Source organism: Bipolaris oryzae (assembly GCF_000523455.1).
Source record: "Bipolaris oryzae ATCC 44560 unplaced genomic scaffold scaffold_7, whole genome shotgun sequence".
NCBI lineage: Eukaryota > Fungi > Ascomycota > Dothideomycetes > Pleosporales > Pleosporaceae > Bipolaris > Bipolaris oryzae.
This window is the reverse complement of record NW_006911283.1, coordinates 180322-199123: the sequence shown is the minus strand read 5'-3', so window position 1 is coordinate 199123 and position 18802 is coordinate 180322. Positions and strand designations below refer to the sequence as shown.

At 51.4% G+C, this 18802-nt stretch overlaps 8 protein-coding genes across 8 annotated transcripts; 5 read left to right on the top strand and 3 right to left on the bottom strand.

The window, feature by feature from the left end:
- Nucleotides 1-1226: 1226 nt before the first annotated feature.
- On the top strand, nucleotides 1227-2891 carry COCMIDRAFT_1156 (uncharacterized protein; the record flags this gene model as incomplete). Its single annotated transcript, XM_007685058.1, has 4 exons — nucleotides 1227-1407; nucleotides 1462-1565; nucleotides 1613-1684; nucleotides 1737-2891. The coding sequence occupies 4 exons, from the start codon at nucleotides 1227-1229 to the stop codon at nucleotides 2889-2891; spliced, it is 1512 nt and encodes a 503-aa protein (XP_007683248.1).
- Nucleotides 2892-3157: 266 nt separating this feature from the next.
- Nucleotides 3158-3698, bottom strand: COCMIDRAFT_22297 (uncharacterized protein; the record flags this gene model as incomplete). Its single annotated transcript, XM_007685077.1, has 3 exons — nucleotides 3158-3320; nucleotides 3424-3590; nucleotides 3669-3698. 3 exons carry the CDS (start codon nucleotides 3696-3698, stop codon nucleotides 3158-3160), a joined length of 360 nt encoding a protein of 119 aa, XP_007683267.1.
- A 611-nt stretch (nucleotides 3699-4309) lies between these two features.
- COCMIDRAFT_32528 (uncharacterized protein) lies at nucleotides 4310-5444 on the top strand (the record flags this gene model as incomplete). Its single annotated transcript, XM_007685101.1, has 4 exons — nucleotides 4310-4408; nucleotides 4472-4658; nucleotides 4733-5234; nucleotides 5282-5444. The coding sequence occupies 4 exons, from the start codon at nucleotides 4310-4312 to the stop codon at nucleotides 5442-5444; spliced, it is 951 nt and encodes a 316-aa protein (XP_007683291.1).
- A 429-nt stretch (nucleotides 5445-5873) lies between these two features.
- COCMIDRAFT_22296 (uncharacterized protein) lies at nucleotides 5874-7444 on the top strand (the record flags this gene model as incomplete). Its single annotated transcript, XM_007685076.1, has 4 exons — nucleotides 5874-5885; nucleotides 6002-6025; nucleotides 6081-6203; nucleotides 6260-7444. The coding sequence occupies 4 exons, from the start codon at nucleotides 5874-5876 to the stop codon at nucleotides 7442-7444; spliced, it is 1344 nt and encodes a 447-aa protein (XP_007683266.1).
- A 969-nt stretch (nucleotides 7445-8413) lies between these two features.
- Nucleotides 8414-9484, bottom strand: COCMIDRAFT_82655 (uncharacterized protein; the record flags this gene model as incomplete). Its single annotated transcript, XM_007685141.1, has 3 exons — nucleotides 8414-8455; nucleotides 8518-8841; nucleotides 8906-9484. The coding sequence occupies 3 exons, from the start codon at nucleotides 9482-9484 to the stop codon at nucleotides 8414-8416; spliced, it is 945 nt and encodes a 314-aa protein (XP_007683331.1).
- A 506-nt stretch (nucleotides 9485-9990) lies between these two features.
- Nucleotides 9991-11421, bottom strand: COCMIDRAFT_32524 (uncharacterized protein; the record flags this gene model as incomplete). Its single annotated transcript, XM_007685100.1, has 4 exons — nucleotides 9991-10006; nucleotides 10061-10759; nucleotides 10819-11116; nucleotides 11178-11421. The coding sequence occupies 4 exons, from the start codon at nucleotides 11419-11421 to the stop codon at nucleotides 9991-9993; spliced, it is 1257 nt and encodes a 418-aa protein (XP_007683290.1).
- Nucleotides 11422-12007: 586 nt separating this feature from the next.
- On the top strand, nucleotides 12008-15003 carry COCMIDRAFT_82514 (uncharacterized protein; the record flags this gene model as incomplete). Its single annotated transcript, XM_007685140.1, has 3 exons — nucleotides 12008-12613; nucleotides 12665-13891; nucleotides 13939-15003. The coding sequence occupies 3 exons, from the start codon at nucleotides 12008-12010 to the stop codon at nucleotides 15001-15003; spliced, it is 2898 nt and encodes a 965-aa protein (XP_007683330.1).
- A 1348-nt stretch (nucleotides 15004-16351) lies between these two features.
- Nucleotides 16352-17971, top strand: COCMIDRAFT_1150 (uncharacterized protein; the record flags this gene model as incomplete). The annotated part of the gene is made up of 3 exons (XM_007685057.1): nucleotides 16352-16731; nucleotides 16785-16897; nucleotides 16953-17971. 3 exons carry the CDS (start codon nucleotides 16352-16354, stop codon nucleotides 17969-17971), a joined length of 1512 nt encoding a protein of 503 aa, XP_007683247.1.
- Nucleotides 17972-18802: the final 831 nt, after the last annotated feature.

Genomic DNA, 18802 nt, shown 5'->3' with positions numbered 1-18802 from the left:
ACCCGGTAATCAAATTTATAGTTTAGAATTTCCAAAGGACATACTGACGACATGGGCTAATTGCACGATGATCATCTCCTATGCCAGCATGTTGGAAGGGACCCTGCCGATAATCAATAACTTAGACGCGGGGTGATCCCCAAAGAGAAGACCCAGCAAGGCGGCTATTATCAAAGCTCAGTCAAGGTATTAATAGTGATATCTACTCTGTAGTTGTCCTGTTACTACCCTTCAACTGCTTGAAGAGACATGTGTTTTGGCTTCGCTGCAACATCAAGTGTGGAGATGGTATGAGAAGGTGCATCGGTGCGACAATTACAAGAAGAGCAGCTACAATAACAGACTTGCCGCGATGAGCTTAATCGAAACGATAATATCCCCGATCGTCTCGCCGACGGATATAATCGCATGCATGCTGTGTGACCTCTGAAATGACGACACGGCGACTGCTAGTTAGGGGAATGCGCAATGATAAAGCGACAATATGCGGCGTAAAGACTGCATCTGGAGCACTGTAAAACACGCTGGGTTCAAGATGATGAGGACGATGCTAGTAGTCCGGAAACGGCGCTGGTGTGGAGTACAGAGGTCTGGGGTCCCCTGCTAGGTAGTATGATGAACATTCGTTCATCTACACAGTAACCTCTGTCTCCACTATACCGTATCACCCGTCTTGTTTATAGTCTCTGACTGCTTGATTGTGCTGGCTGGTTTAGTGTTGCTGAATTAAAACTGTAGCATTGAGTGGGCTCTTGATTGATCGCAATAGAAAAACACCTCGAACAATTCGTTAAGCGGGATTTCGCACAAAAGAAGCCATCTTGAATGTAGCATATCAGCACTGCAACATGCTTATCCCGTATGGGAGATTTATGAAGTTTGATGCACTTACTTTGGTTCTGTCAGATGAATCTGGGATGTCTGTTAGGAATAGGTAAGTTTCCAGCAAGGCGTTACCTACCGAGCTGCAGCTATTTTGAGAGCTGTACAACCAGATCGCGACATGCTATAACGGTACTACGCGTCCGGTTATTTCAATTAACGCTAGGACATAGCGGTTATGGGGTAGGTGATGTAACTATCTTGGCTCGGGGATTGGAATGTACTCTGTTAGCGTTACCCGCCGCTAACCGGTCGGCTTAGAGCCCTCACAAACATCACACCTCGGCGGCAGCACTTGATATGTTTTTTCCACTGAGAAGATTTGTTGACACACTCTATCCACCATGAAGTCCTTTGCAAGCAGAGAAGCGTCGCGCCTCTTTTCCCGACCAAACCTTGCCCAGCGAGCGTCAATTGCCGGACGGAGGAGCGCCAACATCCGCGTACACGAGCAAAGAAGAGGATTCCGGGAAACAAGAGGGCTGCTGGTGGTCAAGCCGTACTTGCTTGCGGATATTGGCGAAGGTAAATACGTTAACAAAGATATATATTAGCCACAGCTAAGCATGTTGCATTTAGGGATCACCGAATGCCAGGTTATCCAGTGGTTCGTCAAGCCCGGAGCGCGCGTCGAGCAGTTTGACCCCATTTGCGAAGTGCAGTCAGACAAAGCGTCGGTTGAGGTAAAAGAAAGTTTATTGATGCGCGGAGCAACGGCTAATGTGAGCAGATTACCTCGCGATTCGATGGCGTCATTAAGAAGCTGTACTATGAGCCGGACGACATGGCTAAGGTTGGAAAGGTAGCCTTGTTCCCTCGAATCCCCCCCCCCAAAGCTAAGCTGACTTTCAAAGCCATTGGTAGACATTGACATTCAGAGCGAGATCTCTGCTGCCGACGAAGCCCTACTTAACGGTAGTTCGGCCGAACAACCAAAGGATGAACCATCAAAGGCGACAGAGGCACAAGAACAGGGGATTGGGATTGATCGCAATGATACCAAGGCCGCTACCAGCCATATTCCAAAGTCAGATCAGAGGGCGGCTCAGCCATCAGAGTCATCTCAAGCAGCGGCGTCGCCAACACCACGACAACCGGGCAAATATGCGTCCCTTGCTACACCGGCAGTACGACACATGATCAAGGAACATAAGCTCAGAATTGAGGACATACAAGGCACAGGAAGAGAAGGCCGTGTGCTCAAAGAAGATGTCCAACGGCACATCGAGTCTGCTAAGCAGACCGCAAGCGCACCACGCGCAACAACAACGCCCACGTCCGTCCCAACCCAGCACCTGGAAGACCAGGTCAAGCAGCTCACACCCGTCCAATCCGGCATGTTCAAGCAAATGACCAAGTCTCTCTCAATACCACACTTCCTCTACACCGACTCCGTAGATTTCAGCTCCCTCACCTCGCTACGCAAAAAATACAACGCAGGCCGCGAAAAAGCAGACCGAATCACACCACTACCCGTCATCATTAAAGCCGTCTCCCTAGCATTCCAGCAGTTCCCCCTGCTCAACTCGCACCTCGACACAAGCACGAACCCCGACAAGCCGCAGATGATCTTAAAGGGAAGCCACAACATCGGCGTCGCTGTGGACTCACCCTCCGGCCTCCTCGTCCCCGTCATTAAAAACGTGCAAAACCACAGCATCGTATCCCTCGCACAAGAGATCCAGCGATTGAGCTCTCTTGCCCGCTCCGGCAAGCTCACCTCCGCCGATCTTACTGGCGCCACATTTACAGTCAGCAACATTGGCAGTATCGGTGGCGGTACCGTTGCGCCCGTCATCGTCGGCCCGCAAGTGGGTATACTCGCGGTGGGCAAGGCGAGGGTTGTGCCTGCGTTTGGGGAGAATGGGGAGTTGGTGAAGAGGGAGGAGTGCGTGTTTAGCTGGAGTGCGGACCATAGGGTTGTGGATGGGGCGTATGTGGCGAGGGCGGCGGAGGAGGTCAGAAAGTGCATTGAAGGGGTGGAGAGTATGCTTGTGAGGATGAGGTAAATGGGTATTTAAAAAGTTTGATGTAGGTGGATATGCATTGTGGGCGTGATAGATGGCTGTCATCTGCAGGTATGCATTCAGATATACAATGGAGTCGTACATTTCTACCATCATCTTTGCTCTGCTCTGCTCATTGATGAGAGGGTTCATACCGAGAGCTGCTGTAGCGGGCATATCAATGCACCGTCATACACTCTCTCTTCCTTTGATCTTCGTAGTACATAGGGCTTCCCATGGTCTCGATACGCTGCTGATAGTGACGAAGCTCAAGCAGCCCCCTTGAGCACCTGCTCAAGACTACTCTTGCTATTCGCATACGTCTTCTCCAGATAATCCTCCTTCTTATCCAAATTCGCCATCTCTTTAGTCAGCGCCTCGCTCTCTTGTTCCAACCTTTTCTGCACATCCGGAATGGGCGTGCAGACGAACCTTTGTTTGATAAATTAGCTCCCTTCCTATCTTTTCTTCATGTTCTTCTGACGCCCCGCAGTCACGAGGCAAACCAAGAGATGGTAGTATATGCGTGACTTACATCTTTCCGACGCCCTCGTACACCTTCGTGTCTGCAGGCAGCGACGAAACCTCGGACGAAGTAAGTTGCAACATGCGGCTTTCCCTTGCTCGAGTTGCTTTTTGCTGCTTGACAATGACGAGTTGTTGTTCGGCAAACGCCTTTTTCTGGCTGATTTCCTGTAGGACCTGTGGTTTTTTTGTGTCAGGTACAACGCACGAAAAGATTCTTTACTCAATACTACGCGTCTATGAGGCTAAACGTACCTTTTGCAAGGCCTCGTTGGGCATAGACATATTTGCGAGGGTTTGGAGGGTTTGGCTAATGGGGACTGCCACGACCCTGGCTGGGGCTCGTGAAGTAAGGGCGGCGGAAGGATGGGTTGGTTCAAACTCGGTTCGGTGGGTGGCGGGGTTGTGATTGGCTGGTGGGGGTTACGCTGGTGCCCCTCATGATAAATGGACTGGGATGAATGTTGATAGTATTTGGGGAAGGCCGATGATACAGGTAGGTTTGTAGGGATGTGCATATTTCTCATGCTACGATTACTTTTATTAGATACTTGTGGCAACTGTCTCCTTGGTTGCCGTTGTTGTCACATTGGTAGACGACTCTATACAACGACGCGGGGTCATATCTAAGACATTTCGAACGAAGAATTTATAACTTAATTCATCAAAATATCCAAGTTTAGTATCCAAACTATGGATCCTTTGGCTATTTCGCATCCAAATTTACTTTTTCAATGCCGTGTTGTGTTTTGACCGGCTTTCGGGAGGCTCCCACTTCCGGCAAGTCCGAGACTAGATACGTATAACTGTGATCATCCAACATTGAACCCTTGGTAGCTTATCGATTTTTTTTTCGTGCTTTTCGTCCATTTTTGCTTTTCTCTTTCGGCGCCAGTATGTCTGGGCTACTCTCTCACCTGCCGTCGATAGCGTATCCGCCTGAACAAGATGGCTACTTTTCTCCGGTAACAAGCACACTGGACTGGTGTGAGGAGGTGTGTTGATTGGATCTGACGAATAGCTTCCGCAGAGTGCGTTACTGACAAGTCTGCATCAAGAACTATGTGGTAACACCTTTTATCGCTGAAGCGGTGAATACCTTGACCAACCTGTTGTTCATATATCTAGCTACAAAAGGCATTCGCAGCTGCTTGAAGTATGGGCACGATACAGTCTTCCTTGTTAGCTTTGTTGGCTATTTCCTTGTCGGGAGCGGCAGTTTGTTGTTTCATGCGACATTGAAGTGTACGTCTAGCAGCAGAGCGAAGGGGGGCAGAGAGAGGGAAGAAACGCTGTGAACCCATTCCTGATGACGACAGACCCCATGCAGCTTGTCGATGAGCTTTCGATGATTTACACGACATGTCTGATGAACTTTGCCACGTTCTCTTACGGCAAGTCACGACTGTATTCCACGGTACTCGCTATCTGCCTCACGTCACTTGCGGTGTTCATCACACTCTACTACCACTACCTGCAAGACCCGACCTTTCACCAGAATGCCTACGCAGTTCTCACAGCAGTCGTGTTCTTTCGCGCCCTCTACGTAATGGAGGTCAATATCCGACCGCGCTTCCGATCGCAGGAGAGAGAGGCAGCGAACCCGCGCCTGGATGGGAGTGCAAAAGCAGTGCGACAGGAAAACCAACGAGACGAAGAGATTCTCAGTACCATGTGGAAGATGATTGCATTTGGTCTCAGCATCTTCCTGGGCGGATTCGCCATCTGGAATCTCGACAACGTTTTCTGCTCGCGGCTGATCGGGTGGCGGAGGCAAGCCGGCATGCCTTGGGGCTTTGTGCTCGAGGGGCATGGATGGTGGTACGTATGCGCAACGTGCTTGCAGCGACACAGACTTACCCAGACAGGCACTTGATGACTGGGCTTGGGGCATATTTCTACATTGTGTGGGGCATTTGGCTCCGGCACTGTCTTAATTACAGACAGGACGAGTACGAGTTGCAGTGGCCAAATGTGTGGACGGTGCCCGAGGTAAGGGCTAGAGGAAGGGATGCGAAGAAGGTGGCGTAGTATGCTGCTGGGTTGCCATGGATGTACTAGATATGTGCAACTACTGCTTGGTACCTGTCGGATGCTGTTGGTTTATTTCTTTTTCGGCATGCGCAATGGAGCCAATCTATAGACGGATAGATGTAAATGTAGGTGTAGATGCAGGTATACGTGTAGATGCACACGACGCAGCGCAAGACATGGCCTTTGCTTATGCTCTTTGTTGTGCGTGGACATATCGGTAGTAGCACCAGATTATGTACAAAGCTGGTGCCTGTTGTGCTTAGCGCCGACGCGAGGGGGCCTGGCCTGTGCAGACCCGCACAGTTTGTTTAACTGCTCCCCTTCACACCGCCTCTCCACATCACCAACACCCATCCACCCGCCCCAAACACAGCTTCTCACACCCTCACCTTTCTACTTTCCATATTCCACCCCCAAACCGCCATCATGCGTGAGATTGTACGTATCCGACCCTCCCTCGAGTGCAGCGCGTGGCGCAACTTTGCCCCGCGATCTGCATTCAGGGACAACACGAGATTGCAAACAAGACAGCTGACAGCCATTCTCTACTACAGGTTCACCTTCAGACCGGTCAATGCGTATGTTTTCGCTCCCTGCAAAAGCTGTCGACGCGGCTTCTAACAGACTCTGCAGGGTAACCAGATTGGTGCCGCCTTCTGGCAGACCATCTCCGGCGAGCATGGTCTCGATGGCTCTGGTGTCTACAATGGCACCTCTGACCTCCAGCTCGAGCGCATGAACGTCTACTTCAACGAAGTACGTCGCCCCCTGAAGGTCCGACGGAAAAAAAGACCAATACTGATCTGCAGCAGGCCTCCAACAACAAGTTCGTGCCCCGTGCTGTCCTCGTTGATCTCGAGCCCGGTACCATGGACGCCGTCCGCGCTGGTCCCTTTGGTCAGCTCTTCCGCCCCGACAACTTCGTCTTCGGCCAGTCTGGTGCTGGTAACAACTGGGCAAAGGGTCACTACACCGAGGGTGCCGAGCTCGTTGACCAGGTCCTCGATGTCGTCCGTCGCGAGGCTGAGGGCTGCGACTGCCTTCAGGGTTTCCAGATCACCCACTCTCTCGGTGGTGGTACCGGTGCCGGTATGGGAACGCTCCTCATTTCCAAGATTCGTGAGGAGTTCCCCGACCGCATGATGGCCACATACTCCGTTGTGCCCTCGCCCAAGGTCTCCGACACCGTTGTCGAGCCCTACAACGCCACACTCTCCATCCACCAGCTGGTTGAGAACTCCGACGAGACCTTCTGCATTGACAACGAGGCTCTCTACGATATCTGCATGAGGACTCTCAAGCTGAACAACCCCTCCTACGGCGACCTGAACCACCTCGTCTCCGCCGTCATGTCGGGTGTCACCACCTGCCTGCGTTTCCCTGGTCAGCTCAACTCTGATCTGAGGAAGCTTGCCGTCAACATGGTTCCCTTCCCCCGTCTCCATTTCTTCATGGTTGGTTTCGCTCCTCTTACCAGCCGTGGCGCCCACTCCTTCCGCGCCGTCACCGTTCCCGAGCTCACCCAGCAAATGTTCGACCCCAAGAACATGATGGCTGCTTCCGACTTCCGCAACGGTCGCTACCTGACCTGCTCCGCCTACTTCCGCGGTAAGGTCTCAATGAAGGAGGTTGAGGACCAGATGCGCAACGTCCAGAACAAGAACTCTTCCTACTTCGTTGAGTGGATCCCCAACAACGTCCAGACCGCCCTCTGCTCCATTCCTCCCCGCGGCCTCAAGATGTCCTCCACCTTCGTCGGTAACTCGACCTCGATCCAGGAGCTGTTCAAGCGTGTCGGTGACCAGTTCACTGCCATGTTCAGGCGCAAGGCTTTCTTGCATTGGTACACTGGTGAGGGTATGGACGAGATGGAGTTCACTGAGGCTGAGTCCAACATGAACGATTTGGTCTCCGAGTACCAGCAATACCAGGAGGCTTCCGTCTCTGAGGGCGAGGAGGAGTACGACGAGGAGGCTCCTCTTGAGGCTGAGGAGTAGAGTGGTCGAAACTAAATATCCCTGCTGGGCTTGGGTGTTGGATCATTGCGAATGCGGGCCAACAACCATGTTATCAATTCGATTCGTACTGTGAGCAATCGGGTCGTGCCTCTATGGGATGCAATGATGCGGGAGTGGTAGTCTTGATTCCCGCGACAAAGCATCGTCACGGGCAACGGCACCATTCTCCTTGAAACTTCTTGTTAGCGAAAAGATGCTGTAATCAATTATCATATGTGGAATAAGTCTTGTGCTGTAATGCGCTGTGAATGGAGTGATGAGTGAGTTTAATGTTACTAAACTACTTTTGGCAATATGTGTGTACTTGCATGTATGAGTGTCTGGGATGTGTTGACAGGCGGGGTAGACGCGTAAGTTTGCTTTTCCTTTGATTGTTTTTTTTGCTTACTGGTTACTTTTTGCGGGGTACATCCATGCATGTCATGCGATCAGTCGTGTATTTGTAACTAATTGCTATGGTGTGCTAAAAAGCCTCATGAGGCAAGGGCAGGGAAAAAAATACGGGTTAGGCGTATGAGTGTCAAGTCCTAACACCACACACACTCGCCCAGACCTATCTTCTATTAGACCTTCAAACACAAGAAACCAAATCAAAGTACGAAGATAACTCATCAGAAACATGTCTCAGCTATAAACAGTAGTTATCGCGTAACCCTCATTCAATTCCTTGAACCTAGGTTAACCTTGGAAAACCGACCGCCAAAGATCTAGTAGCCAGACTAGATGGGTGTACAGTGGTATTACATTTCTCCCGTTCCCCTATCCCCCAATAACCCCCATTCCCACCCCTTAAAAACCTTCTAAGCGGCATACAAAGGAAAACGAGGTACTACAGTCGCATAGAGTTTGGTTTAAAGCAGAACAGAGGCAAGCTAAGGGTATTAAAAAAAAGTAACCTGCTCACTGTAGTGCAAGGGCAGTAATTGTGTACATGTAGTATTTACGTCTTTACTGCTTGGTAGCTAGAGCATTGGCCTCGCTTTGGTATTTCTGATCCTCACGTTAGTGCCATGATTGTATGCTGACTCTTCTAGTTGGGGAAAAGAACGTACCTGCTTCTCACTCTCGTTCAATGACTTCCACTCAGCACCAATGAGCTTGGAGGCCTGGATAACAGGGATGCCCTTGAAGTCGCCGGTGGCGTGTCTGGCTCGGGAAAACAAGGCGTAGGGGTTCAGCGTGGCCTTGACGTGGCGGGGGTCGTGTAGTTTGGCAGAGTGGGCAGGGTGGCCCTTCTGTTTACCGGCGAGTCTCCTGCGCAGCTGGGCGCGAGCGAGGTTGGCAATGCGGATCTCCTGTGGGGTGTAGGACTGGAGCCATTTGTCGAACTCGGCCTTCCTTTTGGCATTTTCCTCATTGGCAAGGTGGTTGTAGTGCTAAGCATTGCCATTAGTACACACGTGTATGAGGTAGGAGTTGACTGGAGTTGTAGTTTCTTACCTCGAGCTGTGCGGGTGACAGGTTCTTGAACTCCTTAGTAGCACTCGTGATCTTGGACACCTGAGTGTCGCTACCACTCGGCTTGCCCTTGGTGAGCTCGGCAACAAAGAGATTGTAGGCCGACAGCGTCCTCTGCGAAAGGGGCTCCTTCAAGGCCTTTGCGCGCAGCTGACGGATCTTGGCCCTCTCCTTCTCTTCCTCGGTTAGTACCTTCTTCTTCGCACGCTTCGGGGCCGCCTTCTTGGCCGCTGGCTTCTTGGCCGCTGGCTTTTTTGTCTTCTTGGCTGCTGGCTTCTTTGCAGTCGTCTTTGCAGGTGCAGCCTTCTTCTTTGGCGGGGTCTTTTCGCTTGCGGCCGCTTTGACCGCCTTCTTCACCGTGGCCGTGGGCTTGGTTGCGCGTGTAGTCGTAGCATAGCAGCGGGCATACGCGTAGATGCGCGGCGAGGCGCGGGCGGGGGAGGATTCAGCGGCGCTGCGAATAACGAGCACGCGCTCAAGGTGGCGTGCGAGTTGCGGCACATTGTGTGGGGACGCCCTGGGGACGTCGGCTGCCAAGCGGCAGAGTGCGCCGGCCAGCATTGTGCGAATTGCGCAAGGGGCGATACAATGAGGCGTGTACTGGCAATGTCAAAGAGGCGGGCAGCGCAGCTCTGGCGGGCAATTGGCGACAGTCGGTGGTGCACTGAGCGTGTGGGCGGAGAGCAGGCGGCAGAGGGCAGCGGGCGGAGAGGAAACAGCGTGCAGAGGAGCTCGGGAGCTAGCTCCATGCTAATAATGCCCCCCATGTGGGAACGTCATACATACATACATCCATTCAGGTACATGGACTCAGCATTCACCCTCATATTCGACACAAAATCACTTCATCCGCACAGTCAAGACTCGGCTCAATTGGCACAGACATAAACGCATGGTTGAGGCCCCTCTAGTCTACTGCAAAGACACTGCCTTCTATAGTTCTTCGCATCACCCCCCCACCACGCATCCATGGCCCCGCAATGTCCTTCATCACGTCTATCCGTCTCATGACCTGTATAGAGAAACAACGCAAAAGACAGCACGACTTTTGATCAGCCTCTCCTTGTTCAAATGACCTTGTAGCTGTTGGGTGTTAGCAATTGATCGACGTCGACATAGTAACTGCAGTGCACATACCTCCATGGGTGGTCCTCGTCACCATACTGGATCGCCTCCATCCATTCCTTCATCTGCTGAGCAACAGGTCCAGCTTCAACATGGTCCTCAAGCCCGCAGTCGATGAGACGTCCCTTCCAGCTGATCTTTCGGACTGGGGCGACAATGGCCGCGGTTCCTGCACCAAAGATTTCCATCATGCGTCCCTCGTCAGCGGCATCGGCCACTTCCTTCATGGTGAACTTGCGCTCAGTTACAGTCCAGCCTTTGGGCACCAAGCGCTCTCGCGCAAGCTCAAGAATAGAATCGCGTGTGACTCCCTCGAGAATGGTACCGTCGAGCGGCGCAGTGAGCAGCTCTGGCTTTCCAGTTTCCTTGTTCTTGATCGCAGCGAACAGGTTCATAGTGCCAACTTCGGTGATGTACTCCTCTTCACCAAACAACCACAAGTTCTGGTGGAATCCACGGCTTGCAGCCTGCATCTGTGGCACAATGCAAGGCGCGTAGTTGGCACCAAGCTTCTTGTCGCCGACGCCTCCTGGCCATGCGCGCACTGCATAGTCTGTGGCTTCGAGCGAAATGGCCTTGAAGCCGGTAGGGTAGTAGGGGCCAACTGGCGAAGCAATCACGTAGAGCAGTGCCGAAGCCGGAGGGCCTACACCGAGAGTGCGCTGAGTGCCGATCATGGTGGGGCGAAGGTAGAGAGAGTATCCTCGTGCACTGCCATGTGGTTAGTCGTATGCGTGCGTGATGGACACAGAGCTCAAGAGTGAACTTACTCAGGAACGAACCGCTCGTCCTCCTTGACAAACTTGCCAATGAGCTCAGTCAGGGCATCTGGGTCAAAGGTAGGCAATGCAATTCGGGCAGATGACTTGTTTAGCCTGGCCATGTTCTTATCCGGTCTGAAGAGCCGAATGTTGCCGCTCTTGTCCTTGTAGGCCTTCATGCCCTCGAAGCACTCGAATGCATAGTGGAAGACGCAGGTCGCGGGGTCGAGACTGAGGTTCTGGTAAGGGGTGATGCGCGCTGGAAGCCATCCTTGGGTTGCTGTCCATTCGAGCGAGAGCATATGGTCTGAGAATTGGGTGTCAGTTGCAGAGTCTAACACATGATCTACTGCGGCAGGGGCTCTTACCTGAGAAGTTACGACCAAAGATGAGTTCCTCTGGAGGCAACAGGTCCTTTGGTGTGGTCGTCCTGGTAATGCTGAGCTTGGTGGGATCAATGTCCCGGATCTTTTCGCCAACAGATACATCGGCGTGTATGCTGTACGGCCTCGTTGTCCGACATCGTAGCGAGGCGCTGAGCGGTGCTGCTGATGAGCGGAACGCGCAATGGGACAGCGAGGAGATCAATCGTGAAGACCGATGCTGAAGCATTGTGGTGTATGCTGCACAAGCAGAATATACGTGGGCGTGGGTGGGAGTTGCAAGTCGTGTCAAAGGTTTATTCTTTCGGACTATGCGACCTGACTGGGGTCTAGACGTAACCGGAGCCCCTACCAGCGATGCGAACAGTCATATCGAATTACAGACGCCCGCCCTCACCGCCACATGCGAAAGGGCGTGGCCGGAGGATGGAGACTACCAAGGCGGATATTTGAGGTTATTCGCGTCATTGCCTCGAGTGCTGATGCGTCTGTGGCGGCGGCGGCATACTGTACACACGGCGTCGTGTTCATGCACGCGACGTACACTAGAAGACACCCCTGGACCGTGGCTCGCGTGGGGTCTAACACTTGGCTTCAACTATCATTCAACGTGCCTACATTGACGATCCGCTAGCAGCCGAGTCGGTTCGGAGCACCGCGCGGAAAAGAGGGCTGCCATCTGAGATGCCTGGAATTTGAACTCTTGCGCCCAGCTGTCTCAGACTCTTACGCGAATCCCAGCCCAAGAGGCCACGGTCCATGACGCCCTCGCCCTACACCCACGACATTGCCGCGCGGGCGAGACCACTGGCACCATGTTCTCCAACGCCCTAAAGTCCTTCACTTCCAACATCTCCAGCAACTATACCCTCAGCCCGCAGCCCACATCCTATTCAGGGCCATGGAAGATATACGACGCCAAGAAGAAATCAACAGGCAAGGCGGCCTCCGTCTTTATCTTCGAGAAGAAGTCATTGGAACCGCCTGCTGGCGCCGGCTTCGGCGGCCGCTCTGCAGCTTCGGGGCTCAAGCGGGCGCATGAGGAGGTGGTTGAACGGCTCAAGAAAGAGGCCAGCTCGCTCGCTAGATTACGGCACCCGAGTATCTTGGAGTTAGTGGAGCCTGTTGAGGAAACACGCGGCGGAGGCCTCATGTTCGCAACAGAGCCGGTCACAGCCTCGCTTTCTGGCCTGTTACTGGAAAAGGACGAACAAGAGAAGGCTGGCGGTGTTGGAGGACGTCGCAGTCGCTATGTCATCGAAGAAGCGGATGGCCAGAAACGCAGGCGCGAACTTGAGATTGACGAACTCGAGATCCAAAAGGGCTTGTTACAGATTGCAAAAGGACTCGAGTTCTTGCATGAGAGCGCTGGCTTGGTACATGCCAACCTGACGCCTGACGCCATCTTCATCAACGCTAAAGTAGGTAGTCGCAATGCTATACATGTCTCAAATTACTGATCGCGGTGATAGTCTGATTGGAAAATATCAGGTTTAGGCTTCGCAACGCCTCCAGAGAACTCCACGAAACCCACGTCCGTAACGCCGATTTCACTTGCTGAAGTCCTCAACTACGATGCCCGACTCCCCCGACACGTTCAGCTCAACCTTGATTACTCCTCGCCCGATTTCGTCATGGACAACAACATAACACCTGCAGCAGACATGTTCAGTTTGGGTATGCTCATAATTGCACTATACAACTCGCCACACAAAAGCCCTCTCGAATTCAATGGAAGCTCTTCCTCGTACAAGCGGGCTTTTTCGTCGGCGTCTTCGGTACCCAGCAAAACCAACAACTTCATGTCTTCACAGCCACTGCCACGGGACCTTACCAACGGGGTCCTGGATCGCTTGATCACAAGACGACCTGCGCAACGACTAGACGCTCGAGAGTTCCAGCAGGCACAATACTTTGACAACATTTTGGTATCTACGATTCGATTTCTCGATTCACTGCCAGCAAAGACTCCCAATGAGAAGTCACAATTTATGAGGGGCCTACCACGCATTTTAAACCAGTTTCCAAAATCCGTAGTAGACAAGAAGATACTCCCGGCTTTGCTCGAGGAGATGAAGGACCGCGAGCTCCTCACGCTGATTCTTCAGAATGTGTTCAAGATCATCACCATGCTTCCGTCTGGCAAAAAGGCCTTCACCGAAAAGGTCATTCCCAAGTTGCGAGAGACATTTTTGAATCCGGCGGCTACAAATACAAAAGCACCGGGTCAGGAAAGAGATAGCCTGAAGGAAGCCGGACTCATGGTCGTACTCGAAAACATACAAGTGTCTGCGGACAACTGCAGTGGAAAGGAGTTCAAAGATGATATCCTTCCTATCATCAACTATGCCCTTGAGTCTCCTACCCACTCCCTGGTCGATGCTGCCTTGCGTACCCTACCTGTCGTTTTGCCGATTCTTGACTTCTCAACTGTTAAGAACGAGCTGTTCCCAGTTATTGCTAGTATATTTGCAAAGACCAGTAGTATGGGTATCAAGATTCGTGGTCTGGAAGCTTTCAAGACTCTCTGTGGTGGCGGAAATGAACAGCAAGACGACTATCAGGGTGACGGCCTGACTGGTGTGGTAGCGGCCCCCAAGGCCAAAAGCTCGAATGTTTCGATCCTCGACAAGTACACCATCCAGGAAAAGGTTGTGCCGCTCCTCCGTGCTATCAAGACAAAGGAGCCCGCAGTCATGGTATGTTTGACTGAGTAAATCTCAAAACAGAAAGCTAATTATTATAGATGGCCGCACTAGATGTCTTCAAAGCTATCAGCAATTCAGTTGATAGTGATTTCCTGGCCATGGATGTTCTACCCATTTTGTGGCAATTCAGTCTGGGGCCCCTACTTAACCTTCCCCAATTCCAAGCATACATGAGCCTCATCAAGTCAACGTCAGCGCGTGTGGAGAACGAGCAGACTCGAAAACTGCAAGAGTTGGGCGCAAACAGCTCGACAGCAACCACACGCAACGAGTTCATGACGTTTGGAGGACCATCTACCACGAATGGCTTCGATACCAGCAATGGGAATGGTGAGGCAGATTTTGAAGCACTCGTACGTGGTGGGCAGCAAGGATCTTCTGGTGGTACAGACATGCTTGGAGGAGACGCATGGGCAAACGCCCCGTCATCTGCAGCGTCTTCGACAATTCTCCCTTCTCGCCCATCAAACAACCGAGTGGGATCCAACAATGCATCTCCAGCCCCAGCATTCTCCTGGTCTACACCTCCAGTGTCTCCTCCGCCGATGACGAATCTCTCGGCTCCCAAACCACAGGGTCGTTCTGTCACACCGGACACAACACTCAATTCGCTCAACTCATCCTTCCCAGCTTTAAGTGCAGCCAACCCCGGCATCGGCAGTTCATCTTTTACTCAGCCTCAGCAACAATCAAGACCGGCAATGGGCATGAACAGCGCTATATCTCCCAGCGGTACCTCAACACAAAGTTCAAGTATCGATTGGAGCAAAGCAACAAACTCCATGTCCACGAACTCGTCTTCGTTCTCCAGCTTCCCTTCTATGGCACCTCAACCAGCACAGTCTCAAGCTTATGGTAATCCGTATTCGTCTTTCAGTATTGCACCGCCACCTATGAAATCGGCGGCAGGCAATGGTGCCGGTACGTTTAGTATAGCGCCTCCACCGAGCATGGGCAATAGGACGGCAAGCTCAAATAGTGGCATGGGTATGGGTATGAATAATAGTATGGCGAGTTTGCGGGCACAAACACAAAATCAGCAGCAGCAGCAACAGTCTCAACAACAGATGAACTGGGGAAGTGGCGGAGATAGCTTGATTTAGTTTTTGGCGTACGCAGTGGGGGAGGCATACCTGGCTTGATAGAATGATTATTAGCGAAGGCGTTTTCTTGTCTTTTCTTTTGTTTCACGAGGCGCAGTATTGAGAATGCGAGAAGCACCGTTCTTGTGCGTCTCGGTTAATTCTTCTTTCTTCAGTAGAGAAGAGAGAGAGAGGAGAGGAGAAAAATAGCTCAGCGGTAGTTTCTGAAAACCACATTTCAAAGTCTTGGTGTCAGCCATAGAACCATCCGAAGATGGAAAAGATGGAAACGCCACCCGCCACCTCCACAAAAAGACAAAGGCGATTGCCGACAACGGTTGAGAGTTGCGATAGTGGGGCCAGTTGGAGGCATCTCTTACAGCAAAATGCATTGGACAGGTCTGTGGGCTCTCCCAGACGGCGGATGAGTCGTATATGGCTATTGCGCATACATGTGTAGAAGACATTGTTCTCTGATGTGCCAAGCCGGAGGCAACACGGTCAACGACCAGGCGCCTGAGCACGTCATATGGCGAATTCATTGCTCATCAGCATAAACCCCCAATCCGCGACGTCAGAGCCATCCCATCAGCCAGAGACGCAGATGCGGCGCGGCTTTGCCTAACTGATAATGATTCCAGACCAGCCAGACAGGAAGATTTCTTATGTTCCCCGCGGGAGGATTGGCAAGGCTTGGTTATGTCGAATGGCCCGCAGGTTCGCGTAAGCTAAGCAAGCCAAGTCGAGGGGTGTGGAGCTTAGCCACAGTGCTTATTGGACGCACTGTGACATCAGGATGGCTCTTCTCACTTTTGCCGCGTGCAACAGGCGGCCGGCCTTGCAGGAAGGGTGTGAGGGTGAAATCCCGGTCCTGGGAGTCGCTTGTCAGAGCCATCAGGCCGAACACCGGGCCTTGACTAACGGTCACAAAGCAACAGTCCGAGGAGCTTGATACACATGAACGTGGCTTTGCTGACAGGAGCCCCAGCAAAACAGCATTGCCGATCATAAGTCTAACGCGGAGATTTCATGGTGGCAGAGGCAAGGTCAAGGTCGGAGGGTGTCGCAGTCATAGCGTGGCGCCAGCAGGCTGGAAGCGATCCACTCTCATGCTCGCTGTTCGCTTTCACCGAACCTCTTAACCCCCCCCCACTAATCTTAGCCTAGCCATCCTGGAGCAGTCTCTTCGCCATCTCTTTCCCTCACTCAGCATATATAATGATCTGCGTGCCGGGCCCTTTTATATGTGGTACAAGTCACTTCCACTCCGGAACATCCACGTCCTACTTGCGCAATTAATGCTCCCGAAACCGGCATCCCCCTGTCGTTTTTATTACATACCTTCCAAGAGGTGTATTCGCTGCTTGAAATGGCGTTGAAAGGTCTATTAGGTCGCAAGGCTTCGCCGTCCGACAACGCTAGCCATAGCAGCAGCGACAAGGTTGCCAACGATCGAGAGAAGAATTACGACCCCGAGGCTGCCGCCGCAAAAGGAATTCTTGCGCCTACCAACGATGACATTTCAGACGCCAGCATCACGATCGGCAAACAGATTGAACTTGAGGCCAACAACGTTTTGAAATACCGCACCTGTAGCTGGAAGAAGACCGCAGCTCTCTTGTTCTCAGAGTACATCTGTTTGGCTATCATGAGTTTTCCGTGGAGTTATTCGGTTTTGGGATTGGTACCAGGTCTTATACTCACAGCAGTGGTTGCGGGCCTTGTCCTTTACACATCCTTGATCACATGGTGGGTTTTATCTGTATAGCTCTGATATTATGTACCCGCTAACACTATTCCAGGGAGTTTTGTATGCGCCACCCCCAGATTCGCGATGTCTGTGACATTGGCCAAATGCTTTTCTGGAATAAGAAATGGGCATTTTATGCTACTTCAGTCATGTTTGTTCTAAACAGTAAGCCAGTCTCTATGTATTTCATCTGCAGTGCGCTATATTAACGCACGTATAGACGTCTTTATCATGGCTTTGCACTGTCTTGTGGGGGCCAAGTGGTGGAACACAATCACTTCACATGGCACGTGCACCATTACATTCGCTGCCATCACCGCCATCATCTCGTTTGTGGCTTCTCTCCCCCGTACATTTAACACTCTGGCCACAATAGCAACCGGATCCGCTTTGTTCACCTTCGTCTCCGTCATACTCGCAGCTGCCTTCTCTGGAGTCGATGGAAAACCCGCAGGTTACCCAAGTAAGGGAGAGCTCGAAATCCATGCTATACCTCCAGCTGGAACCACCTTCGTCCTTGGAATGAGCGCTTTCATGAACATTTCTTACACCTTCATTGGCCAAATCACTCTTCCCAGCTTCATTGCTGAGATGAGAGAACCCAAGGATTTCCCAAAGGCGCTCTGGGCTGTCACCATCTGCGAGGTCATTGTCTTTTCTCTCGTGGGAGGTGTCGTATATGGATACACGGGCACAAATTACATGACCTCTCCGGCATTTGGCTCAATCTCCAACGAAGTCTACAAGAAGGTGTCATTCACGTTCATGGTACCTACTATCATCTTCCTTGGTGTCTTGTACGCTTCCGTAACCGCCCGATTCGTGCTCTTCCGCATCTTTGGACCTACATCACGACACAGGACTGACCATACCGCCGTTGGCTGGCTCACGTGGACCGGAATTCTCGCAGTCATCTGGGTCCTGGCTTTCATCATTGCCGAAGTCATTCCGTTCTTCTCCGACTTGCTCTCCCTCATGAGCTCGCTCTTTGACTCTTTCTTTGGCTTCATTTTCTGGGGCGCTGCTTACTTTCAGCTTCGCTCGGAAAAGTACGGCCCAAGGTACTGGAGGACACGTGGGCTCCGCGGATATTTTGGATTTTTCTTCAACATCTTGCTGTGTCTTATTGGTCTGCTGTTCCTTACTGCAGGGACCTATGCTACGGTTCAGTCGATTATTGACGGTTATAAGGCGGACGGGTTTGGTGGCCCGTTCACGTGCGCCGATAATGGCTTGTGATTGATTTTTTTCTTTGTATTGGGACAGCGAATGTCATCTTGCTTATATGTAATTACGAGAGACGAAACTCACACCTGGACCCCTTGAGTAACTGAGATCCTGCATAAATTGATTGTCCGATATCGTCCATTCAGCTCTAGCCTTTTGAAACTCGTGAGCCGTTGCGTGCGAAGGGGAGTAGGTGGTTTATGTTTGAGACAGTGCCAAGCCTATGATATTAATGACTTTGTTCAAGTTCAGCAACTTATAGATGATAGTGTGCCGGTGCACAGGGTTGCGAGTAATCCTTGTGCCTATAGTACGGGCCGACTTAATCGTTAATACAAGAAAGAGTAGTATAGGTACAGAAAAGAGGGCTGATTTATAAAGCTTTAAAAATAAAAGTTTAATTATTCCTCTCATTGCTAGTGGCACACAGTCCCTACTGCCTAGTGAAGCGCTGGTTCGACGAACAACCATGCCCTCGCCTACTATAGTAGAACTCGCGGCCGATACCCCCCTCCTACACCCGTTCAATAGTGTTATCAGTTAGTGACTAGCTATATAACTATACATCGTACTTCCAGACTTAGTTACATTAGTATTTAAATTTAAATTCTAATCTAAATTATAAAAGTAAGAGGCACTAGCTACGTGCTTTGTGCTCGTGGAACAGAATAGGAAATATAAAGGTATGCTATTACGATACTAGTCCGCACAAAAAATAAACCCGTTATCGTAGTTTAATCCTGAGCTTCGACATCCTACACGCATTCCCTTTTTGTCACGAGAGTATTCCCCATTTTTAAATTTATTGCTAAAAAGGCCTTCCCTATTGAAGTCATTACACTA